The sequence below is a fragment of the Oncorhynchus keta genome, chromosome 1 (assembly GCF_023373465.1).
Source record: "Oncorhynchus keta strain PuntledgeMale-10-30-2019 chromosome 1, Oket_V2, whole genome shotgun sequence".
Taxonomy (NCBI): Eukaryota; Metazoa; Chordata; class Actinopteri; order Salmoniformes; family Salmonidae; genus Oncorhynchus; species Oncorhynchus keta.
Window position 1 is genome coordinate 70,712,925 of NC_068421.1, and position 21,798 is coordinate 70,734,722.

The following is a 21,798-nucleotide window of genomic DNA, read 5'->3' on the forward strand; positions in this document are numbered from 1 at the left end:
GACGTTTACAAGCCATCCAATCATCCTCCGAACCAGACCTTCTTGCTTTAGCCCACCATAGCATTTCGTTCTCTTATGATTTTAGTAAACTCATCTGTAAACCAAGGGTTCTCTACCCTTAATCCTAATGTTTTTGAAAGGGGCCTATTGCATAAATCCTGGGATGTATTGTGGAAATAAGAAGAGGATCATTCAAGTTCCAGTTTCTTTTTGTAATGACACATGGAGATCGCTTAGGAATTGTACCATCTCTCACACAGGCAATAGCACAGTGATCACTTATGTAATTTGCAAAAATACCAGAAGCATTAAAATGATGAGGTGTATTGGTTATTAAGATCAAACCAAAGAGGATTCCAGAGTATACTTTATATTTAACCTAGTTACACTGTTGTCAATCTGAGTGAGATTGAAGGTATTGCATAGAATTTTGAGTTGATCAGAACTAGATGTTAATCAATTTGATTCAGATCACCCATTAAGACAAACTCAAGAGTTTACATGCTGTGATAATTCGAAAAATCAAGTCAGAGAGCCAGCAGTAACAGATCTCGGTATAACAACAAGATTCAACAATATTTAAAGATGAGCCAAGGTTCAAAGACAGATATTCAAATAGCTTAGGTTTAGTAACAGAAGTCAGAACGACCACCTAGAACTTGTATTTTACGTACACAGCAACACCACCACCCTTAGATTTACCATCTGCAGACCAAACAATTTAACAGATAAAAACGTTTTTAATTCAGGAGAATTCCATTGAATCAGGCTATTCATTTCAGTTGCATTCTTACACATAACTTTAGCCTAAACGGAACTGAAAACACCCAGCCTGTTTTGATCACAGATAATGATGAAGCCTGAACATTTCAGCTGTTTGTCATTGATTTAGCCCACAATCGCCTACAGATTTGATACACATGAAGACCTATATTTAATCTGGATTTGACAAACAATATCCTGACTTTTCCCCACATTATATTTGTTACCAATTAGGCTAAATGTAGTCCTATTAATAAGCTTTTGTTTTCATATTCATTTGCATAAGCTAACCATTGCGATTAATGTTATTTATTTATTTATTCTGCTTTTTATGAATAAACATGCATCAGGGTAAAATATAATATAACATTAATGTTACTTACCTTACAGATCACAAAGTCAGCTAATTTCCAAATCACGTCAAAAGTGGTTTGAACTCTGAAATCTCAATACAAGGTAGAGACGATGACGTCACCTCCCAGAGAATCACTGGAACGGCTGATTAGCTGTCCAATGTAAAGTATCTACAATACCGGTCAAAAGATTGAGAACACCTACTCATTCAAGGGTTTTTCTTTATTTGTACTATTTTCTACATTGTAGAATAGTGAAGACATTAAAACTATGAAATAACACATATGGAATCATGTAGTAACCAAAAAAGTGTTAAACAAATCAAAACATATTTTATATTTGAGATTCTTCAAAGTAGCCACCCTTTCCCTTGATGACAACTTTGCACACTCTTGGCATTCTCTCAACTAGCTTTGTGAGGTAGTCACCTGGAATACAATGGGAACCACCAACACAGCTGGCTAGCCTATCTTCAAAGAATCAAACTTCCAGAGCGAGTGGAAGCAGAGTGAGCTCTGTAGTTCTGTCCAGGACTACACGACGGGTCGTCGGATGCCGGGCGACGGCAGAGGAGAGCAACAGTAGAAGAGACAGGTGGGGACCCCTGGTTTGTGTGCAAAGTATATGATTACTGTGAGAGTAGTTTCTAAATGTATCAAAGTATTATGTCTCTGTCCCTCTCTCTTTTTCTTTTGGTAAAAAGCCGCCATATTGTGTCAGTCCACTAAGGACCTGTTTCCAGTGGTGGAAAAAGTCATACTTGAGTAAAAGTATAGATACGTTCTATTAAGGTAACTCAAGTAAAAGTCACCCAGTAAAATACTACTTGAGTAAAAGACTAAAAGTATTTGGTTTGAAATATACTTGAGTTTCGAAAGTAAATGTAATCGCTAAAATATACTTAAGTAACGAAAATAAAAGTATAAATAATTTCAAATTCCTTATATTAAGCAAAGCAGACTGCACCATTTTCTTGTTAAATATTTTTACGGCTAGCCAGGGGCACACCAACACTCAGACATTATTTACAAAAGATGCATTTGTGTTTAATGAGTCCGCCAGACCATAGGCAGTAGAGATAACCACGTGTTCTCTTAATAATTAAGTGAATTTCACAATGGTCCTGTCCTGCTAAGCATTCAAAATGTAACCAGTACTTTGGGTTGTCAGGGAAAATCTATGGAGTAAAAAGTACAATATTTTCTTTAGAAATCTAGCGAAGTAAAAGGTGTCAAAAATATAAATAGTAAAGTAAAGTACAGGTACCCCAAAAAACGACTTAACCCTTTCACACGTCGTTCTACATTGGTCCCGGAACTCTTATTTAGAACGGGCCAGTTTCGAGTGATGCAACAATCAGCATTTGAGCTGGCCACACGTTTTTCAGAAACTATTTACACAAACACAGTCCTTACAAGGTTATGTCCAGAATGTAAGCAGTTTATTTTTGGATGCAATGTTCAGATATTCACAGAAGTAACTATAGCATAACACAATCATCCTAACCGGAAAAATGTAGGCTACATCTGTCCTAGCACTAACTGGTCATATTTTCTAACTCTCGGCTGACATAAACTACAATATGAATTAGCTAATAGCAATTACTATGTATAATTAATCACATCACAGGTGAGTTCACAGGTGAATGCATGTCAACAAACATGGCTCCACACACATAGCTGGAATTAGCTTAGCTCATCATAATCAGTACAATCTTCAAAAAAGTATTTTACACACACACTATGTGCCCATTACAATCTATGCGAGAATCGGAATGCATGATTTACCACAGGTAATTGAAAAACATGAGATAATACAGTAAATATATAAATAATTACCACACAAAACATTTTCTGATAATGATTTGATACAAATGGCGAGTGCAGGCAGTCAATCACGTAAGCTCTCACTCTGAGCCATTCAGTGTTGTTGTTTATGTATATAGCTAGTGAGCTAAACTGTAGCATTAGCAATGTCTTTCAAATGCGGAAATTCTGGAGATTAAAAAAAATTCTGACAAATGAGTCTGAAAATCTGGAATCAGATTCTGACAGTGAAGAGCTGCCCCCCAGCCATTGAGAACCCTGAATCTGAGGACCCCTTGACCACTGACAAAGTCCCAGTTCCCTTTGAAGATGCTGGTGGTGATGGAGGCAGACCGACAGTGGATGAAGTACAGGAGCTCTGTGGTAGCTGGAAGGCCGCCAGCCATTTCACCCCTCCTGGCCCTGCTGTTTGCTTTAATGAGTTCCAGTCTGGAGTGCAACGCCCCTTGCCATTTCCATCTGAGGCAGAGTGCTTCAAGTTCTTTCTGACAGAGGAGCTGGTGGGAGACATAGCAGAGACCAATCGCTATGCCTTGGAGCGACAAGAAGAGAGAGTCAGGAGTGGGGCGGACAACCACAATTAGTAAAATGTATACCTTCCTGGTGACAGTCTTTCTCACAGGGATAGTAAAGAAGAACTCCCTAAGAGACTCCTGCAGCACAGATCCTGTTTGCAACTCCCTTCTTTGTCACCCTATTTTCCCAAGACAGCATTTCATCAACAATGCTACTACCATCCTAAATGACCTGTTATACAAAATAAGAAATGTCAACAGCTGGCAGTGAAGTGGCATGACAAACGAGACATCCATGTCCTTTCCACTGTCCATACAGCAACCATGTCGGCCAAAGGGAAGGTGGACCACCGAACAGGAGAGAGAAAAATCAAACCAGACTGCGTGCTTGACTATAATCTCAAAATTGGGGCAGTGGATAAGGCAGACAGGATAAACAGCTTTGTGGAATGCACTCAGAAAATGAGCAAGTGGTATAAGAATATATATATATATTTTTTTTTTAAAAATCAGGGTAGTTTCAAAATACAACAAGCCAATACTTCTCTGATTAGCATTTAACATTGTTTTACAGAGCTAATAGAAGAATGTAGCTAGCTACATAAGCACGATTGACTATAACACAATAAAAGTTATTAAATTGGTAACGTTACCTCGCATCTCCGTGGTTATGAGGAATATATACAAATATATTATGCTCCATACACAGTGAGCTACAGTAGAAACGGTATAACACGACATACAGAAACTATTATAACGTAATAAGGCTTACCTGGATAGAAACGCAGTCTGGATTTGAAGATGGGTGTCTGTAGTGACGCCTCTAGCACTGAGACGCTGTTCCAGGGTAGCTTCAAAATACAACACATGCTAATACTTTTCTGAAGCATTTGGCATTGTTTTCCAGAGCTATTAGAAGAATGTAGCTAGCTACCTAAGCATTGAGTATAACACCATAAAGGTTATGAAATGAGTAACGTTACCTTGCTTGTCTGCGGTTATAATGAATATACACAAATATTATGCTACAGGAGATAAACGACATAACCGACAAGCAGAAACTAACGTAATAAGGCACTTACTTTGATAGAAACAAACACATCTCCAAAGTTATTATTGGTAATGAAAACAACTATGACTGCAGGCAAGAGACGGGAAATGTGAACATGTGTGTGCAGGACGGGAGATGAGCAAACGTCTGCAGACTTGAACTGCACAAACATTGGGAAGATTTTGGGTTATTTTGTCCGGGTCAGTAATGTCAAAAAAATGAATTGGTCCGCAAAAGTAAAAATGACAACTTTTATGTGAATGAATGAGGCGGAACACACCTCAATTCAAACTGTTCTTAGAAAATAAAAAACTTGTTAGAAAATAATTTGAAATTGACTAATTGAAATCAGCCTATAAATAAAAACAGGCTGCTTGCCTTGGTTTGAGGGCAGCGCGGATTAAATGTACTGTTGCGTAACAATCACATTCTGGAATGGAGAGAACATTGTAACATCACGTGCATAAAAAAACACACGCTGGGGGCGACCATTAGAGATATTTGGAACTCACGCATGAAAGGGTTAAGTAGTACTTTAAAGTATTTTTACTTAAGTACTTTACGCCACTGCCTTTTCTAATGTATCAAGTGTATATGTTTATCCTGTGTTATCATTTAGTTAGCGAGTAAATAAATAATTAAACCAATTTGTAGTACTGACTCATAAATAAGGCTGAGGTTTTTGCAGATGCAGGATGTACATAATGATGATATGAGGTTATGATTAATACTGTTTTATAGATGTAATAGTTAAAGACCTTTAGAGTTTAATTTGGGTAACTCTTTAAACAACCACTCTCGTGGTGCCGCATTAAATCGGGTAACAATTAGACAGTTTTTATTTCATTTTTACCTTTATTTAATTAGGCAAGTCAGTTAAGAACAAAATCTTATTTTCAATGACGGCCTAGGAACAGTGGGTTAACTGCCTGTTCAGGGGCAGAACGACAGATTTGTACCTTGTCAGCTCGGGATATGAACTTGCAACCTTTCGGTTACTAGTCCAACACTCTAACCACTAGGCTATAACACCCTGCCGCCCCGTTAGTCATCAGACTAATGAAAGTAAAGACAAGACAGCTCCATTCCACAGAGGGTTCTACATGGATCCAAAAATACTTCTACCTGGAATTAAAAAGTGTTCTCCTTTGGTGACAGCCAAAGAACCCTGTTGGAACCCCTTTCTCAAAGAGTGTACTCAACAAGTTTAGCCTGTTACGTTTACACCATTTAATTATGTTCTCAAACATCTCCTTTGCCATCTTCTCATGTCTTTTCATGGAACTCCATCTCCACACACACACACACTCAATGTTAGTGGTGGCTGTTTAACAGTCTGATGGCCTTGAGATAGAAGCTGTTTTTCAGTCTCTCGGTCCCAGCTTTGATGCACCTGTACTGACCTCGCCTTCTGGATGATAGCGGGGTGAACAGGCAGTGGCTCGGGTGGTTGATGTCCTTGATGATCTTTATGGCCTTCCTGTAACATCGGGTGGTGTAGGTGTCCTGGAGGGCAGGTAGTTTGTCCCCGGTGATGCGTTGTGCAGACCTCACTACCCTCTGGAGAGCCTTACGGTTGAGGGCGGAGCAGTTGCCATACCAGGCGGTGATACAGCCCGCCAGGATGCTCTCGATTGTGCATCTGTAGAAGTTTGTGAGTGCTTTTGGTGACAAGCCGAATTTCTTCAGCCTCCTGAGGTTGAAGAGGCGCTGCTGCGCCTTCTTCACGATGCTGTCTGTGTGAGTGGACCAATTCAGTTTGTCTGTGAAGTGTATGCCGAGGAACTTAAAACTTGTTACCCTCTCCACTACTGTTCCATCGATGTGGATAGGGGGGTGTTCCCTCTGCTGTTTCCTGAAGTCCACAATCATCTCCTTAGTTTTGTTGACGTTGAGTGTGAGGTTATTTTCCTGACACCACACTCCGAGGGCCCTCACCTCCTCCCTGTAGGCCGTCTCGTCATTGTTGGTAATCAAGCCTACCACTGTTGTGTCGTCCGCAAACTTGATGATCGAGTTGGAGGCGTGCGTGGCCACGCAGTCGTGGGTGAACAGGGAGTACAGGAGAGGGCTCAGAACGCACCCTGCAGGGTCCCAACACCTTACCACTGCTACACCTGGCTTTCAGCGGAGCCTTGTCTGACAGCGAAACAGTTCATACAGCCTCATTTACTGCCTTGTAAAAAAACATAGCTGATATGGCTGACTAGCTTAAATAAATGTGGTTTCTACTGACATTTGAGATGTACAAACTGTGGCATAATGGGACGACAAGCGGATAAGATGCAATACAAAATTTAGTTTAAGACAATGAGTGAGCGATGGCGGATGTAGTCAGTATAACTATTTCTTCAGCACTTTTGAAATGTACAGCGCCGGAATTCAGAACATTGGCCGTTCTTACAGTGTACTACTTTCAGTAGCACTGTCAAAGCTGTACAAAAAAAATATGCAAACAAGCACACACCTGAAAATAGACCAAATTATTAGGGTGAGACACATGGGCTACAAACAGCTTACTACAAAACATACACTGAGTATTACTCTCTTAGCTACAGTAACATATCTCTCTGGCATCCTACATCATTTATGAAGCAGCATAAGACATTTTTGGACTCACATTGTTGTATTGTGCTTGGACAGGACGTCCTTCGTGGGAAAATTTTGTCATCAAAGAGAAAGCTGGATGCTGGACTTCCAATGACGAGCTGAATGACAGTTCAAAGCTTATTTTCCCAGTTGAGTTCCCAGTTGTCTTGATCTCACAGTTAGCCACTGACGAATTCCAAACCACTCATTGTTGAATTTGCGATTTGAACTTGTTGTGTAATGTTTCTGTCTAATGGCTAATGAGCACCAAGACGTGTTATCTCTAATTTCTCTTCATATGACAAAGATTGAAAATGATTTGCCAGTAGATTGTCAACTTGATTCATGGTGATTACTGCTAGCTTGCTAGCTAAGATTTTGAAAGGATGACGTTGACATGATCAGTCCAATCAAAGCTACAGTAGATATAACGTGATTTGATGTCATCTGTGGCCAATGACCTTGAGCCTTCTTGGATGGGCACTTCTAATATAACTCTATGGCAGAACCCATTTTCGAGGTCTAACCTTAGACAATGGGGTGACATACTGTCCCATGTGTGACAGAAACCTGAGCCAATCATGACAGAAAACTGAGCCAATCAGGTGCAACACTCTGTATTTTCTGCTGGCCAGCCCCACCACCACAGAAAGCACTGAGCTAGGCTGAAACACCTCGGGCCTGTTGCACAAAAGTAGAATTAAGACATCCGGGATAAATGACTAAGCTGAGCTCAATGAAGCCAAAACATGTGCGTCCAGGCTTAATTGGTTGCACAAAGACCAAGCCAGGATGAGCAGACACGGATTCATTAAGCCAGGTGAAACCAATCCTGGATAGGTGCGCGCTCACGGCTCACTCAAATAGACCCCGCCACAGATCACAGATTAACTGATTTACCATGGCAACTAGAGCCGCGTACTTTTCCCCGTCGGAAGCACAAATCCTCATGGAGGCATACGAGGAGGTAAAATATATAATTAAGAAGAAAGGCAACACCGCCACAGTGATAAAGCAAAGAGAAAAAGCGTGGCAAAGTAGTGCACAATTACACACTCACCGCTCCGCTGAAACATCACAATTACAATTCAAATATTTAATTCACATCTCCAAAAACGCAGTTGTACTGTAATTATGAAACGGTTAAATTTTTAATTGAAATGCACTGCAGATATGAGTGAAATTGTGTAAAGTAAGTCCATCACACTGTATAAAGCTATGATAAATTATTATTAAAGCCTTACATTATTATTTAACATTACTACGCTCAGTACGGTTTAATCTTAGCCGTTGTACTCTGCTTCTTATGTTGTCCACCTTTTTTTTGTGTTTCTCCTGCTTTCATTAATGTAAAGCTGCTTTGACAGAATGAAACAATTGTGAAAAGTGCTATATAAATAAAATTTAATTGAATAAATAGATGAGCTATAATAATAATCACTTTAATTTATATAGCGCCTTTCAAAGGACCCAAGGTCGGTTGCTCACTGCACTGCAAAAATGTCTTTCTTACTTAGTATTTTTGTCTTGTTTTCAGTTAAAAAAAAATATCTAAAAAAACATCTTGAATATTTTCTTGAGCAAAATTACCTAGGAAAATAAGCAAAAAAATCTGCCAGTGATGTGCATTGATTGGTGTAATATTCCTCATCTTATGATTTCAGATGGTCTGCAATGCTGACTGTGTGATCAGCAATGTTGTGGCAAAATGGCCTGGCTAAGTCCATGACTCCAGAATCTTTCGGGCCTCTGAAATCTATCAGTGCCTATCACAAGGTAAGCCACACAACCCCTATTTATAACCATCATGGCTGTGTCAAGAATATCACTGTGTTTATGAGGTAGTAATGATGAGATTTTGTGTTGACGGGTGAATTCTCTGGTGTGTTGCTGGGAGACAGGGGGTATGGCTGCCAGCCTTTTCTCCTGACACCTTTCACAGACCCCCAGGAAGCACAGCAGGCCTACAACCATGCCCATGCCAGGACCAGGGCCAGAGTTGAAATGACCTTTGGCCTCCTGAAGGCAAGAGCTTTCACTGCCTTCACAAATTAAGGGTCAGCCCTGTTAGGGCATGTGATATTACTGTGGCTTGTGCTGTCCTCCACAATGTGGCCTGCCTGAGGAAGGAGAGGGCCCCCAGAGTGCCACCAGCCATGGACTGGGACAATCCGGCAATCTTCCCTGATGACGACAGTGGTCGGCTGCTGAGGGACCAATATGTGTTGAATTATTTTAGTTAGTATGTGTGCTTTCAATTTTGGTTAAATATGTCCTGCGGTGGCAGAGGAATTTGGTTTTTTTTGGGTTCGTTTTTTTACGAATTTGGCCTCTTATGATGTTTGTGCGGTATACTGTGTGTAATACAAGGCTGCAGGGAGGCTACTGCATCCATTCATTTGTCTGTTCAGTTGATGTGTATGGATTTGTCCTGCATTTATTTTAGTGTGCAGACATGCAGGGTGTGTTATATACAGACCTTTGAATGTGTATGTATCATTTTTGTATAATATGCTTGGATTCTGTGCTTTCCATCTTGTAGAGTCACTGTGACTTCAGTTTCGAAAGGAGCTGATGGTTTACCTGCTTTGTTTTGTCCTTATTCAATAAAGGAACATAATGTTACACATTGTGTTTTTATATTCATATGGAATGTGTATTTGTTTATATGACAGAGTACTAGGGCCACACTGAAGAAAAAGGATAAAGTCATAAATTTATGAGGCTGGTTCTTTCTGCAGAAAAGCTACATATTGTTTTGATACTTATGACAATGTGATACTTAATATTCTGGCACATCAGCATGTCTTTGTTTATGAAACCATACTGAAGTACAATTTCACAAAATGCCCCGCATCTGTCATTTTAACAACTGTCCTCCTTTAAAACAACTGGTTACAATATTATGACTTGTCTTTTTTTTTCCCTCTGTGGCCCTAATATTCTATCATTTTATATATAGTCTATGGGAAACTGTAAATTATCTAATGATAGCAACATCTAAAAATCATTTTTTATCCAAAATCATTGAAATTAATGATCACAAACGTTTAAATAATGACAGTGGGTCTAGTTATATGTGATAACAATGTATAGTGAGCAGTGAAATAACTATTGGTTTCCATTTGTGGTGACTGCTGACTGACATTAGGGATGAGATTAAATAGATCCTGAATTTAGCCTGGTCTGGAGCAGGCTAGCTCCACAGAATAAATCTCCATGGTAATTTATACCATAACATATCCTCCTGCCCCTATCCATCTTTAGTGCAACCGGATTACGGATCAATTGAGCCAGGATCACCAAGATATCCTGGCTTAATCCCTTATCCTAGTTTTGTGCAACAGGCCCCTCGGCTTTATTAACTCAATTACATGTTGTTGTTTTTATTTTATTTTTTACATTGTTTGCACATTGATATGTGACACGTATTAATGCCAAAATAACAAGAAAAACAGGCAACCCCCCCCAAAAAAGAATATAATTATTTTATTTTTTCCCTAAAATTAATGACGGGTCGCCACTGGAACTAACACACAAAAGTGCCCGCGCATTCTTACAGTCAACAAACGAATATAAAGAGCGTCACAGTTTCCCTTTATGTTGTCCTACTCAACCTCAACATTTTAACAGCTACTCTGCTATGCGCTTGTCACAGCAAACTACAGGTCTCACTTATTCAAATTATGAATTTATTGTTGAAAGTAAAATTATGAGAACTTTCAACCCGATAAAATAAATGTTAATTAAAATATTTAAAAGAAAATATTTAGTAATATGATTATCATGTGCAGGCTACAGTTGCCTATAATATAAATAGATGTGGTTCCTCCGTTGCACGAGCTCATGATAAAAGCCTGCACGAGTCCATCAAACCTGATATCAATTCCCCACAGACGATGAGCAGACTCCCATCTGTCAGCTGATGGGAGCCAATCCGTGGCCCCTGACCGTCACTAGGTGGGTCTGTGTTTAAAACACAACGCAATGCCCTGATGCCAACGCATTCTCTAACCACTTGAGCCTCGAGATCCAGGCTCTGTCATTGGTGACAGCGCGCGATGACAATGCACCGCTAGGGGACCACAGTTTACGCACTGGCACCTTCAGTGGGACACCGACTGTGAAGAGCTTCTGTCCACTGGTAACGCGATGGAGAACTCAAGCGTGGTGGTCACGGTTGTTCCAACTGCTGGCCAAACAGAATTCCTCAACTTCACCATAAATGACACCCTCTCCCGACTCTCAGAAAGCTTCTCGGAGGAACTCGCCATGGCAGGATTACGCGTAACGAACAACCCGGTATCTCTGAAAGCCAGCATTCCCAGTACTGCCTTTGCTGCTGGGCTTCGGGCTAAGCTGCCGCCGACGGAACCCGCTCACCTGGTGGTTGCCTTTTGGGATTCCCCGCTAAGTCACGGAATCAATGTGTTTGTGGGGATTGTCCTGTGCTTCACCATGCTGGGGCTAGGGTGTACGGTAGACGTTAGCCAGCTTGGGGAGCATATCCGCAGACCCATCGGGGTGCTGCTGGCGCTGGTGTGTCAGTTCGTAATCATGCCCCTGGTCGCCTTCCTGCTTGCTTTGGCATTCTCGCTCGACGACGTGGCGGCTATGGCCGTGCTACTGTGTGGTTGCTGTCCAGGAGGAAACCTATCCAACATCATGTCCTTATTAGTGAACGGGGAGATGAATCTGAGGTTACTCAAGAAATCACAACCTAACAAAACGAATTTATCACACCTTTGACGTGGACTATAAAATGCTCTTCAACTAAAACGATCACAATGTATAGCCTACTTTTAGATGGAAAACAATATATATAATGATTTATTCAAGATACCTATAATTCGAAGTTTAGGCACAATAAGTACGCTATTACTTGGATCTTCTGCATAGGCCTTTTGGTTGAATTTTACGCAAGATAATTAGAATGGAATTTTACGCACGGTCATATCTCCAGCATACTGTTGGGACTTATGGTCCAAATTGTTTTAGCAGCACATCTTGAATATCAATTCAGGGAGAGCCCTTCCACTTCAGATGAACTCATCGCTATTTATTATACAGAAAATGGTGCCATTGCTTGGGGAAATAAGGATCCACCACTTAGGCCTATACTAGCCTATTCGTTAAACGTCAACCTAATGTGATGTTGTCTTTCACCTTCCTCTCTCCAGCATTATCATGACCATCTCCTCCACGGTCCTTGCACTGGTGCTGATGCCGCTGTGTCTGTGGATATACAGCCGCGCCTGGATCAACACCCCCGTGGTCAACCTGATGCCGTTCGGCGCGATCATCCTCACCCTCTGTAGCACCCTCATACCCATCGGCCTGGGGGTCGTGCTCCGATACCGCTACAACCGGGCGGCCGACATCGTTTTAAAGGTTACTATGGGGCCGTCTCAAATAACGGTGGGGTATAGAAGAAGGTTTGGATACAGGATGACTGGGTCAAAGTGGTATTACACTTTTTTTTTTTTTTACATTTACATTTACTTTAGTACTTTTTTATATAGCAGGGCCTGCCTAATATACATTATTGATGAACTTAGTGTTACTTCATATTTCAATACTAAACTCTAAAAAGGGAAAGGGCAATTTAGAATTACATAACTGATTCTAATTCTCACCTTAAGAATTTAAGAATAAAATACAAGATAAAAATAGGATATATTTGTATTTATTAAAACGGGGTAGTTTGGCTAGTAAAATAAATTACATTTTTTCTAATAGTCAGTTGTGTACCTTTTGACTGTGTGTCATCACCGAGTGTGACATTGTGCATATTGTGTATTTTTTTATGTCTAGCTTTCTGTTGAGACAAAGGTAACATCAGATGCAGAGATGCACTGTACGGTCAGGGAGAGCCCTTCCACTTCAGATGAACTCATCTAAAGACAGCTCAACCAGGAGAGGGAGAGGCATGAGATGTGTGACAGAATCATAGAACTGGATGAGAAATCCACAGAGGGGAAGGGATACATGAAATCAGATAGATTTAAGTGGACCATGCTTACTTGTGGCATTCCCTTGGTCCTTTATAATATTGGTTCTGTTTGAATATCCTGAAAATTAGTCCATTGTTCTTTCCCTTTCCACCTTCCTAAAACAATCTGGATATAGAGAAGGCCTGTCATAAAACTTGTGTTGACCCCGTGGGGTATGTTTCCCCAGGTGTCCCTGTGGTCTCTGCTGGTGACCCTGGTGATGCTGTTCATCATGACGGGGGTCATGTTGGGGCAAGAGCTGCTGGCTACCATCCCTCCATCTGTCTACGTGGTAGCTGTCCTGATGCCTGCCTGTGGCTACGCTGCAGGCTACGGCCTGGCCACCCTCTTCGATCTCCCGCCCAACATCCGCAGAACCGTGTCACTAGAGACCGGGTGCCAGAACGTGCAGCTCTGTACAGCCATCCTGAAGATGGCCTTCCCACCACAGCTGATGGGGGGCATGTATATGTTCCCTCTGCTCTACGCCCTCTTCCAGGCAGCCGAGGCTGGCATCTTCATCCTGGCCTACCGGATGTACAGGAAAGAGGTTTTACACAAACCAGACACAAACCCACTGGGGGACAATGGGGATATTGGATATAATAGGTTTGAAGATGAAGATATGGGCTTTGACACTTCTTACGGGGCGGTGACCACAAGTGACCCAAATCTCATCATGTTAGAGCCTTGTCCGGATGCTACTCCTGTTTAGTGTGCATGATACAATGATGGCCCACCGTAGGTGATGTCGTGCATACATAATGACATTCAGGTCTGCTTATGGCATCTCTACAAAAAATCCTTGTCATTTCAGCAATCTTTAACTGCAGGGAAGCTACCCTGTGTGTGTGTACGTCTCAGAAAAGAACACTCAAGATTATGGAGGGAGTGAAAGTTACAAAATATAATTGAAGCAAGCATAAGCCATATGACCATGAAAAAATATGAAAAGGTTAATTGAAGTAAAAAAATGCTAGTATATCTGAGCTTACTTCAACATATTGTTTATGAAAGAAAATGGCTGTGAAAATGGAAATCATCAAAAATAATCTCTATATTCATCCCCTCTCACATCACAGATGCAGTACAACATTGTTTCACAAAGGTGTCATCATCTCACTTGCTTGTAAAGTCTAACATGATCATCTGATCTACATGACCAAACATTGTCAATTATTATTTTGCATTCAAAGCAAGTGTTCAAATCCACTTGTTTTTGGTTCTTTTGGTGCCTATGGTTTCAGTTCAAGAAGAGACAAATCATGCAGTACAATCCTTCAACAGAGCCTAATATAACTACTCCATATCACCATATGTACGATGACAAACTGTCTGTAAAATGTACCACTGTGTATATGTTTATCAATGTATATTAAAATAGATAGGAACAAAAAAATCAACTGACACTTCTGCATTCTGTCATCTTGTGACGTTTCATGTTATTTGCGGCTTCAGTGATTGGTTTTTGAGGCCAATTAGGAGGACTGCCACACCTGATTACAATTAATGAAATCGTGTGTCGTCAATCTATTTAAATTTGTCAACCAAACAACCGGAGTTGGCTTAGCAAAAATGGCTACATATTTAGATGAGTCAATCGATAACTATTTATACTCTGACAGGTATCAAAAAACAAAATGTGCGGGCTGGAGAAACAAAAGTTATTTTGCCAACACAGAGGCGTACATTGATAACCACCATCGCGCGCAATTTAAATTCCTTTTATCCCAAATAAACCCCAATCTTAATCCAAGGCTACGGAAAGCAAACACCAAAGACGTCGCGGTGCAGGACAATCCGAAGAAGGATGTTTCTGTGCAGTGTTCCCTCGGCCCACGGACCCTCATAGCCAGAAAGCGAGACACGCGCAAGAGAAGACAAGAGACCCAGACACCGGGTAGTCCAGGGAGTTCTGTTGGAGGGGTGCGTTACCCTCGCACTCGGGCAGTCTACTCCCCTATCGCGTCTAGGAGACTTGCATCCTTTCTAGAATATGCCAAAATTGAGTCGAGACAAGCACAGACCGGTGACCCACCTGAAACCGTTAAGATTAGGAAAAAGGATGAAGGTGAGAAGTCTGAGGACAAAACAGAAAAGGCAAAAGACGAAAATACTTGGCCACATACAAAAGCTAGTAATACTGACCAATCAGTTATGACCGAGGGCGTCAAAGTCAATCAGGATGGTTCGAAAGTCAAGGCCCGCGTGAGGTTTCAGGTTAGCTCCATACTCACTCATTTAGAATAGTCAACCTGGCTGTAACAGACCCACCCACTTTTTAGATTGACATGACTCATTTTAAAGATGGAAGCTGTGTAGAACGTCGTTGTCAACGTTTAGATGGAACAATATGGAAACTAGACTTTTTCCACCATACATCTTTCCCATAGGGGATTTTTAGATATATGCTGTTTCAAGTAAGCATACCGTGGCGTGACGTTTAGATAACCATGTAAATCTATATTGGCAAGGTGATTTATCAAGTCGCTCTTTTCTAATTCGAAAATGCTAATTACGTAAAAGTTGGCGTCATGCAAAACTACAAATCTCTGCAAGCTCCTGTATGTCATTTATAGTTGACACCTTTGCTAACAAGTATAGTCTCAATTTAAAACTTGCACAAGAAAGTTCAGAATTGTACATTTCTAAATCATTTTAGCCAATTTATTAATTACTACATTTAGCAACCATTAGATAGTTAAGCCAGAGATTCTTACCTTTCAATTCAGCGGTCTTGTCCAGATCATGGCATTTGTCATTCTTTGTTAGCCACATTAGCAGCTAACTAGCGTTTCATTTTGGGGGTGAATATATTAAGTCACATTGTCCTAGACAGATTTACACCTATCAAAACGTCATGCCAGGATAAGTCTACACGGCCCTTAAGTGTTTCTAAAACCCCCTATGGGAAAAACGATTGGAACCATTTCCCTGTTTGACCGCTAGGTTTTATGGGTATTATGACACCTACTGTGGTACTCTATGCCATTCCCAGTTTTTGGAGCAGAAGTATGGGTACTATCACTGCAGAGACTGTAACCTGCGTTGGGAGAGTGCATATGTTTGGTGCGTCCATGGAACGAGCAAGGTATACTACGCTGGTCTATTCACTCCCTGTACTATGTTAATCTGGTAGTGCCTCTAATCAAGTCTGGTCTTTTTCAGGTCTACTTCAAGCAGTTCTGTAGAACATGCCAAAAGTCCTTCAACCCCTACCGTGTTGAGGACATAACCTGTCAGGTAAGAATCTAGGCTTCTGTACTATACATTGTTAAACTGACATACAAACCATGACACTAAAGACTTGGGTCCTCCACTTACCTGTGTCCACAGACTTGCAACAAGGCACGCTGCATGTGCCAAGTGACCCCGTGCCACGTTGACCCCAAACGCCCTCACAGACAGGATCTGTGTGGCAGGTGCAAGGGCAAGAGACTCTCCTGTGACCTCACCTTCAGTTTCAAATACATCATCTAGCAGGAACCTGCACATTAACCTTCACCCTCCCCCACCCACCCACATTACAGGTCCTGCAGGAAGTCCTTTGGCGCAGAGAAGCTCTCATGCACATGTAATGAGGCTCTGGGATGTGGACTAATACTTTTCAGATTTTTATTTTGTTGCCTTTATTTGCGTTATGAATGAGATTGCAGGAAAACATTACTTGATGTTAAATAAAATGCCAATACCCAGCAGTCTACTTTCTCTGGCCTTCTTCCTCAACCAGTGTCTAGGATAACTGATTTGAAATATTGACTACAGGCCCTTCCCATTGATGTGCAAGGTAATTGAGTAAGAAGCACTACATGAATGTGGACACCTGCTCATTTTAAAATCATGGGTGGCGATGTACTGTGCACCTTGCAGTCAATTGCCATACCAAGCGATATATATAAGCGATTGATCATCTTGACTGGCTATGCCCAAACTTTAGCCTCGTGAACTTGACACTTTCCTATAGTCCACGATCAGCTCCTTTGATGTTGAGGGAGTTTGTCCTGGCACCTACCACCATCGTGAGGGTCAGCATAAGTGTTCCTCTTGTCCAGGGTGTCTGTGAGCCATGATCAGCCTTTTAAAGCATTTCATGGCTAATCACTATGACTGTCAGTGGTGCACACTTGTAGAACATGAGATTGTAAATTCAAGCAATGGTCTCCTGTTGTAGAGAACTAACTAGACGTGACGTCAGAGGCGTATAGGCTCTTTTTGCCTGACTTACAAACCCATTGCCGAGGAGTGGGAGGTTACTGGAGCTCAGAAGCATGGTTCAATCTTAACTCTGCTGCCAATGTACTGAATGTAGCCTTTTACAGTACAACTTACTGTGGATAGTGTAGCCCTCTATTGTTTCCCTTAACAAGTCTGAAAACAACATTCATATGATCAGGTTTTATTTATCCAGAGAGAAGGCTGGTATGTGAGATGAAAGGAAACTTATCCAGTAATGCACCTCTACAACTATTTTCCAGGTAAATAATATCCATTCAAATGCAATAGACAAGTTCTCAGTGAGGAATGAGTACAGTGATTGTTTACAATGTGCCATGACAAGTTTCCTGCCCTGCAATTCGGCAGGCAGCAAGCAGTGCCTTTTCAGAAGCAAAAGCACAGCTTTAATGGCAGCAGTTTCCCCTCAGAGCACAGGGCCATGGCACATCACCAGTGCACCGCTGGGATCCGCTAATATGGACGAACACGGGCCTCAATTTCCCCTCGTAAGGCTTTTTAGCGTGACCTGTGCTGGTGTACAGGGCCAACATGGAGATCACAGTGGAGATAAGGAATGCATATGGGCTGGTCCAACAGGAAGCAGAATCTACACCAGCTCGTGCCTTCAACCAGTTCCTCTGACCCCTAAGCACATGAACAGTGACTCCCACCAGGCAGGCCAGTCTGGGAAATGTTTAAAGTTTGTGTGACAGGATTATAATAGCGGCATGGATCATTCGTTTCTCAATATCTGCTCTGGGTTCTCTCTCGCGTTGGCTTCATACATCTAATTCAGATTAACAGTGCATTTCACAAAAGTACAAGAAAAAAATAATACTGGTTTTACACTATACATTTTCTAAAATATATACAGAGTAAAATAAGTTAATGTTTCCATAATGAGTTGTAGCCAGTCTCCACTTCTGTGCAATTATATGCATGTGTGTGCGCAAGTGTATCCAATATATACACACCACACAGCCTAAAGTCTCTACAGGTAGCTACTTATTTGGTTACAGAGTGAGTTTCATTAGAAGACCTGTTGAAGCTGATGCTCATCTCCAATGCAAGCCAATAAACAGATACATGTATCTTTTTACAGTCCCTGTGGGGAACAGCTCCCCTAGGGTTACAATTACATGTTAAATATCCTTACATTTACAACCTAGGATGTTAGCTCTAATAAAAAATAGTACATTTGTCAAAAAAATATTCTTGCAGTGCTTTTCTCTTTCAAGCATGCTTTTGAACACTTTTTGTGTGTTTGTTTCTGAATCCTGACAGGAACAGCCTGTCCACACACATCCTTCCGGACTGACTTAGTCTCTCATGCCCCAACTCTACTGCTATGAGAACACAACACCACATCGTCTCCCTGACCGAACCCCAGGCCCCATCCAGTCTCCTGAAAGGGCCTGAGGCAGCCACCGGCCAATATGGGAGGCCCATCAGGTAATTTCTGCCAAAACACTTCCAGTTTAGCATCATCATGCCCCTTTACCACCCCTCCTTCTCACTCCCGGGCCAGTCGTCACCAGTCACATCATACCACGACTTATTGCAGCTGAATTTTGCAAGTTGGCTTATTCTGGGAAAACAGATATTAGCTTTAAGTATTTGATATATGTAATATATATTAATATGAGTCAGTTATTCCCACACATCCATTAGCCCTTATAGGTGGAGTCTGTTCTGTCCTCCCGACACGCCTCCAGAGCAGATGGGAACTGTGAGTGGTACGGGGGGGTTGCTCTAGTCCAGTCAAGTCCAGTCTTTGTGCCTGAAGCCTTACAGTCCAGTGCTGACCACAGTGGTCTGGGGGGCCTGGCAAGCCTGGGCCTGGCTCAGAGCCTCTCTAATCTGCAGGTTGAGCTCCATAAGGCGCCAGTTGGCCTGGGACAGGTCCCTGCTGGGTCCCACCACGGCCAGGCAGCCCGTCTGGCCCAGCGTCTGCTGACGGAAGTAGATGTGCAGTAGAGTCTGGACTGCGTCGTCTGACTCGTTCCCAAAGATGTCGTTAGGCCACAGAGACCTAGTGGAGAGGGGCATCAGCACTGACGTTTAAGAGTAGATGCAGGACTGTGGACTAGACACATGACAAGCCTGTGTAATCTATACATTGAGGAATAGCTGTGGGGTACGTTGTTTCTTTACCTGAAGGTTTTGACCTGTGTGAGGGCGGAGCTGAAGTCTCTGGCCCTCAGGGTCTCGATCAGTGATTGGATGGCCGTCTCAGTGCTGGTCTGGGAGGCATCAGACACACCCACATCCTCCTGTCCATCAACCCCAGACTCCGCCTGCTTCAAACAGCTCTCCAGGATGTCCAGCTCCTCTGACATGTTGGTCACCTTGGAGACACACACCCAAAGTTCAGATAACCACAGAGATAATCTCACGTGTGTTTGTGTACGTCAAAGTCTATGCAGCAATGCAGTTAGTATTGACGTGTGATTAACTGGAATAGCTGACCCTCTCTCTGCATGTGAAAAAAGAGTCAAATGTCATTCAGGGATTTAATGAGATTAAAGCCATAAGACAGCAGGGCTAGACAGCAAGGCTACCCCTCAGCAGAACATCCAGGCACTGTTGTCAGTGCTTGTCTGTCTGGTCTGCAAAATTGTGTGTGAGAGAGATAGAAAAAGAGCATATACAGAGGCATCTTTAAGAATGTTAACATTCAAGCACATTTGTAAGTAATCATTTCCAATAACAGCTCACGACTTTACGTTACAGTATCTTAAATTCCAAAACGCATGTGTGTGATAGGTACAATAAATTTGTTTAATTTAGCGTGTGCATTGTCACTGCTGGTTTCCCTGTCAGGGAAGATGGGAGAAATGCAGGCGGCCTCCGTGTCTCTCATGCTTTCCTGAACCAACCTGAAGCCCAATTAAAGAGCTCTTCGGGGAAGGGAAAGTAAAATAACAACCCACCATCTCCATCCCTGTGTTGACCTCACACACACGGCATGATGGGTATGACCGGAAAGGCTCCAAGCATGCTTGAGTGGGTGACTTAACAATGTTTTTTAGGCTTGTCATCTAAATAAATGACCTAAACTGATTCCTATTACCAGAGCTTCATCTAAAACCAACCACCTTTAATGTTCCACTACCCATACCCTGTCGAGTAAAGTGTTTGTGTGTAAGCCCCCCCCCCAGCCTCACCTCTGCTTCTCTCTTAATGGTGTCCACACGACTGATGAGCTTACAGTAAGCCTGGAAGAGCAGCAGCAGCTGGAAGTGCAGCTTATAGAGCCTGCGACACAGCTCCAGCTCCTACAGAGAGACCAGAGACGGTCAACACACCTCACACACCCACACAGGCATAATGATCAGACGGATGGATATCCTGGGTTATCAAGAGTGGGAGGAGATGAAAGGGTTAAAGAGGCCCAGTGTGGAGTGGAGCGATGGTCCCTAAAGAGACCGGACGACCTGACGAGGCCCGGAGCCATAGGTGAGGGTCTAGCTAGCACTATTAACCAGCTATTAACCAACCACAGGCTGTCATCATTAGCCATGGAGGACTGGGTTATATACCGACCATCACCACCTGTCTGTCTGGCCCCCTATGGTTAAGGTATAGTATGTCCAAGCACAGAGATATACTGACCAAATATGTGGAATTATCAAACATTGTTCCTAATCCAGGAAAATATGATGGAAAAATGGGAATTTGAACAGATATGGGAATGGAACAATAAGCATGCAAAATGAAGGTAGACTAAACATGGCTTCACAGCTCTCTCTCTCTCTCCGTCCTCTCCTCCTCATAATCCAGGGCAACATCCCCCTCTCAAATCAGGTACACAACTACTACAATGATTTTGAGAGATTTTACATCTGCTGTCAAATCAGAAGTGAAGAGGGAGTGGTTAAGAAGTTGATAAGATGATTCAGTCAAAGGCGAAGCCAAAAGTAATGCATAAATAACGATGATAAACAGTATGATTTGGGTAGATGGGGACTGTAGCAGAGTTATATGTGAGAGGGGTGGAGTCAGAGTGGGAGGGCCCAGGCCGTTGTTGGTTGACGACGGCAGCAGGTACATATGGAGAGGGATGAGATGATAAGCGTGTTGTCCGGACATCATGATTATATTAGAGTCTAGAATACTTAGAGAACCACTTACTGCTAGTTTTTCCATTTGCTAAGCAAGAGGGTGAGCAGGTCACAAAAAAAAAAAAAAAAAACAGGAAGAGAGAAAGACCAAGAATTAGTGAGCTTTCACATCACAACTCTAACAACCACTCCATCCTAACACCTGTTCTCAGGGCAGGGGGGCTCAGTCCCAACAATGGTTCTTAGAGAACACAGCTCACATCAGCTGGTCAGTGTTTTCAAAGCAGTGTAGAAATACAGAGACAGAAAACAAAGGATGTAGACAGAGCAAGAGAAGGGGGACAGAGAATCTGAAGAGAAGGGGAAGAAGTGGGAGGGGGTGATGTAGAAGAGAACGGTGAATGAGTATGTGCTCCTCTGCTTGTCACA

The 21,798-nt window shown here is 42.2% G+C and overlaps 3 protein-coding genes and 1 long non-coding RNA gene across 26 annotated transcripts in view; 2 read left to right on the top strand and 2 right to left on the bottom strand.

The window, feature by feature from the left end:
• Positions 1–10,494: 10,494 nt before the first annotated feature.
• Positions 10,495–14,274, top strand: slc10a4 (solute carrier family 10 member 4). Its single transcript, XM_035784336.2, has 3 exons — positions 10,495–11,797; positions 12,278–12,488; positions 13,278–14,274. Exons 1-3 carry the CDS (start codon positions 11,250–11,252, stop codon positions 13,803–13,805), a joined length of 1,287 nt encoding a protein of 428 aa, XP_035640229.1. The 5' UTR covers positions 10,495–11,249; the 3' UTR covers positions 13,806–14,274.
• Positions 12,768–16,082, bottom strand: LOC127906798 (uncharacterized). Its single transcript, XR_008062876.1, has 2 exons — positions 15,811–16,082; positions 12,768–13,618 (listed from the first exon to the last, which is right to left on the bottom strand). It is a non-coding gene; the product is annotated as an uncharacterized LOC127906798 (long non-coding RNA).
• Positions 14,467–16,788, top strand: zar1 (zygote arrest 1). 3 transcript variants are annotated; one of them, XM_035784349.2, is made up of 4 exons: positions 14,467–15,310; positions 16,089–16,181; positions 16,259–16,333; positions 16,427–16,788. In XM_035784349.2, exons 1-4 carry the CDS (start codon positions 14,600–14,602, stop codon positions 16,568–16,570), a joined length of 1,023 nt encoding a protein of 340 aa, XP_035640242.2. In that variant the 5' UTR covers positions 14,467–14,599; the 3' UTR covers positions 16,571–16,788. The 3 variants fall into 3 exon arrangements, with proteins under 3 accessions (XP_035640242.2, XP_035640250.2, XP_035640255.1); XM_035784362.2 differs by lacking the exon at positions 14,467–15,310 and adding an exon at positions 15,371–15,510; XM_035784357.2 differs by lacking the exon at positions 16,089–16,181.
• A 682-nt stretch (positions 16,789–17,470) lies between these two features.
• Positions 17,471–21,798, bottom strand: part of fryl (furry homolog, like) — a 124,398-nt gene continuing 120,070 nt past the window's right edge. For 18 of the 21 annotated variants that reach the window (XM_052459826.1, XM_052459812.1, XM_052459810.1 and 15 more), the window contains 4 exons: positions 21,440–21,457; positions 20,473–20,583; positions 19,460–19,653; positions 17,471–19,337 (listed from right to left, as the gene is read on the bottom strand). In XM_052459826.1, the coding sequence (XP_052315786.1) occupies positions 19,094–19,337; positions 19,460–19,653; positions 20,473–20,583; positions 21,440–21,457 (567 nt within the window). In that variant the 3' untranslated portion in view covers positions 17,471–19,093. The remainder of the gene's footprint in view (positions 19,338–19,459; positions 19,654–20,472; positions 20,584–21,439; positions 21,458–21,798) is intronic. The other 3 variants (XM_035784315.2, XM_052459785.1, XM_035784250.2) reach the window with 1 other exon arrangement.

Bases quoted from the DNA above. Each gene is read 5' to 3' on its own strand.
- slc10a4 (XM_035784336.2), top strand. From the start codon at position 11,250: ATGGAGAACTCAAGCGTGGTGGTCACGGTTGTTCCAACTGCTGGCCAA. The intron at 11,798-12,277 runs GTTACTCAAGAA...TCCTCTCTCCAG, and splicing joins AACGGGGAGATGAATCTGAG to CATTATCATGACCATCTCCT. The intron at 12,489-13,277 runs GTTACTATGGGG...ATGTTTCCCCAG, and splicing joins CGGCCGACATCGTTTTAAAG to GTGTCCCTGTGGTCTCTGCT.
- zar1 (XM_035784349.2), top strand. From the start codon at position 14,600: ATGAAATCGTGTGTCGTCAATCTATTTAAATTTGTCAACCAAACAACC. The intron at 15,311-16,088 runs GTTAGCTCCATA...TGCCATTCCCAG, and splicing joins AGGCCCGCGTGAGGTTTCAG to TTTTTGGAGCAGAAGTATGG. The intron at 16,334-16,426 runs GTAAGAATCTAG...CTGTGTCCACAG, and splicing joins TTGAGGACATAACCTGTCAG to ACTTGCAACAAGGCACGCTG.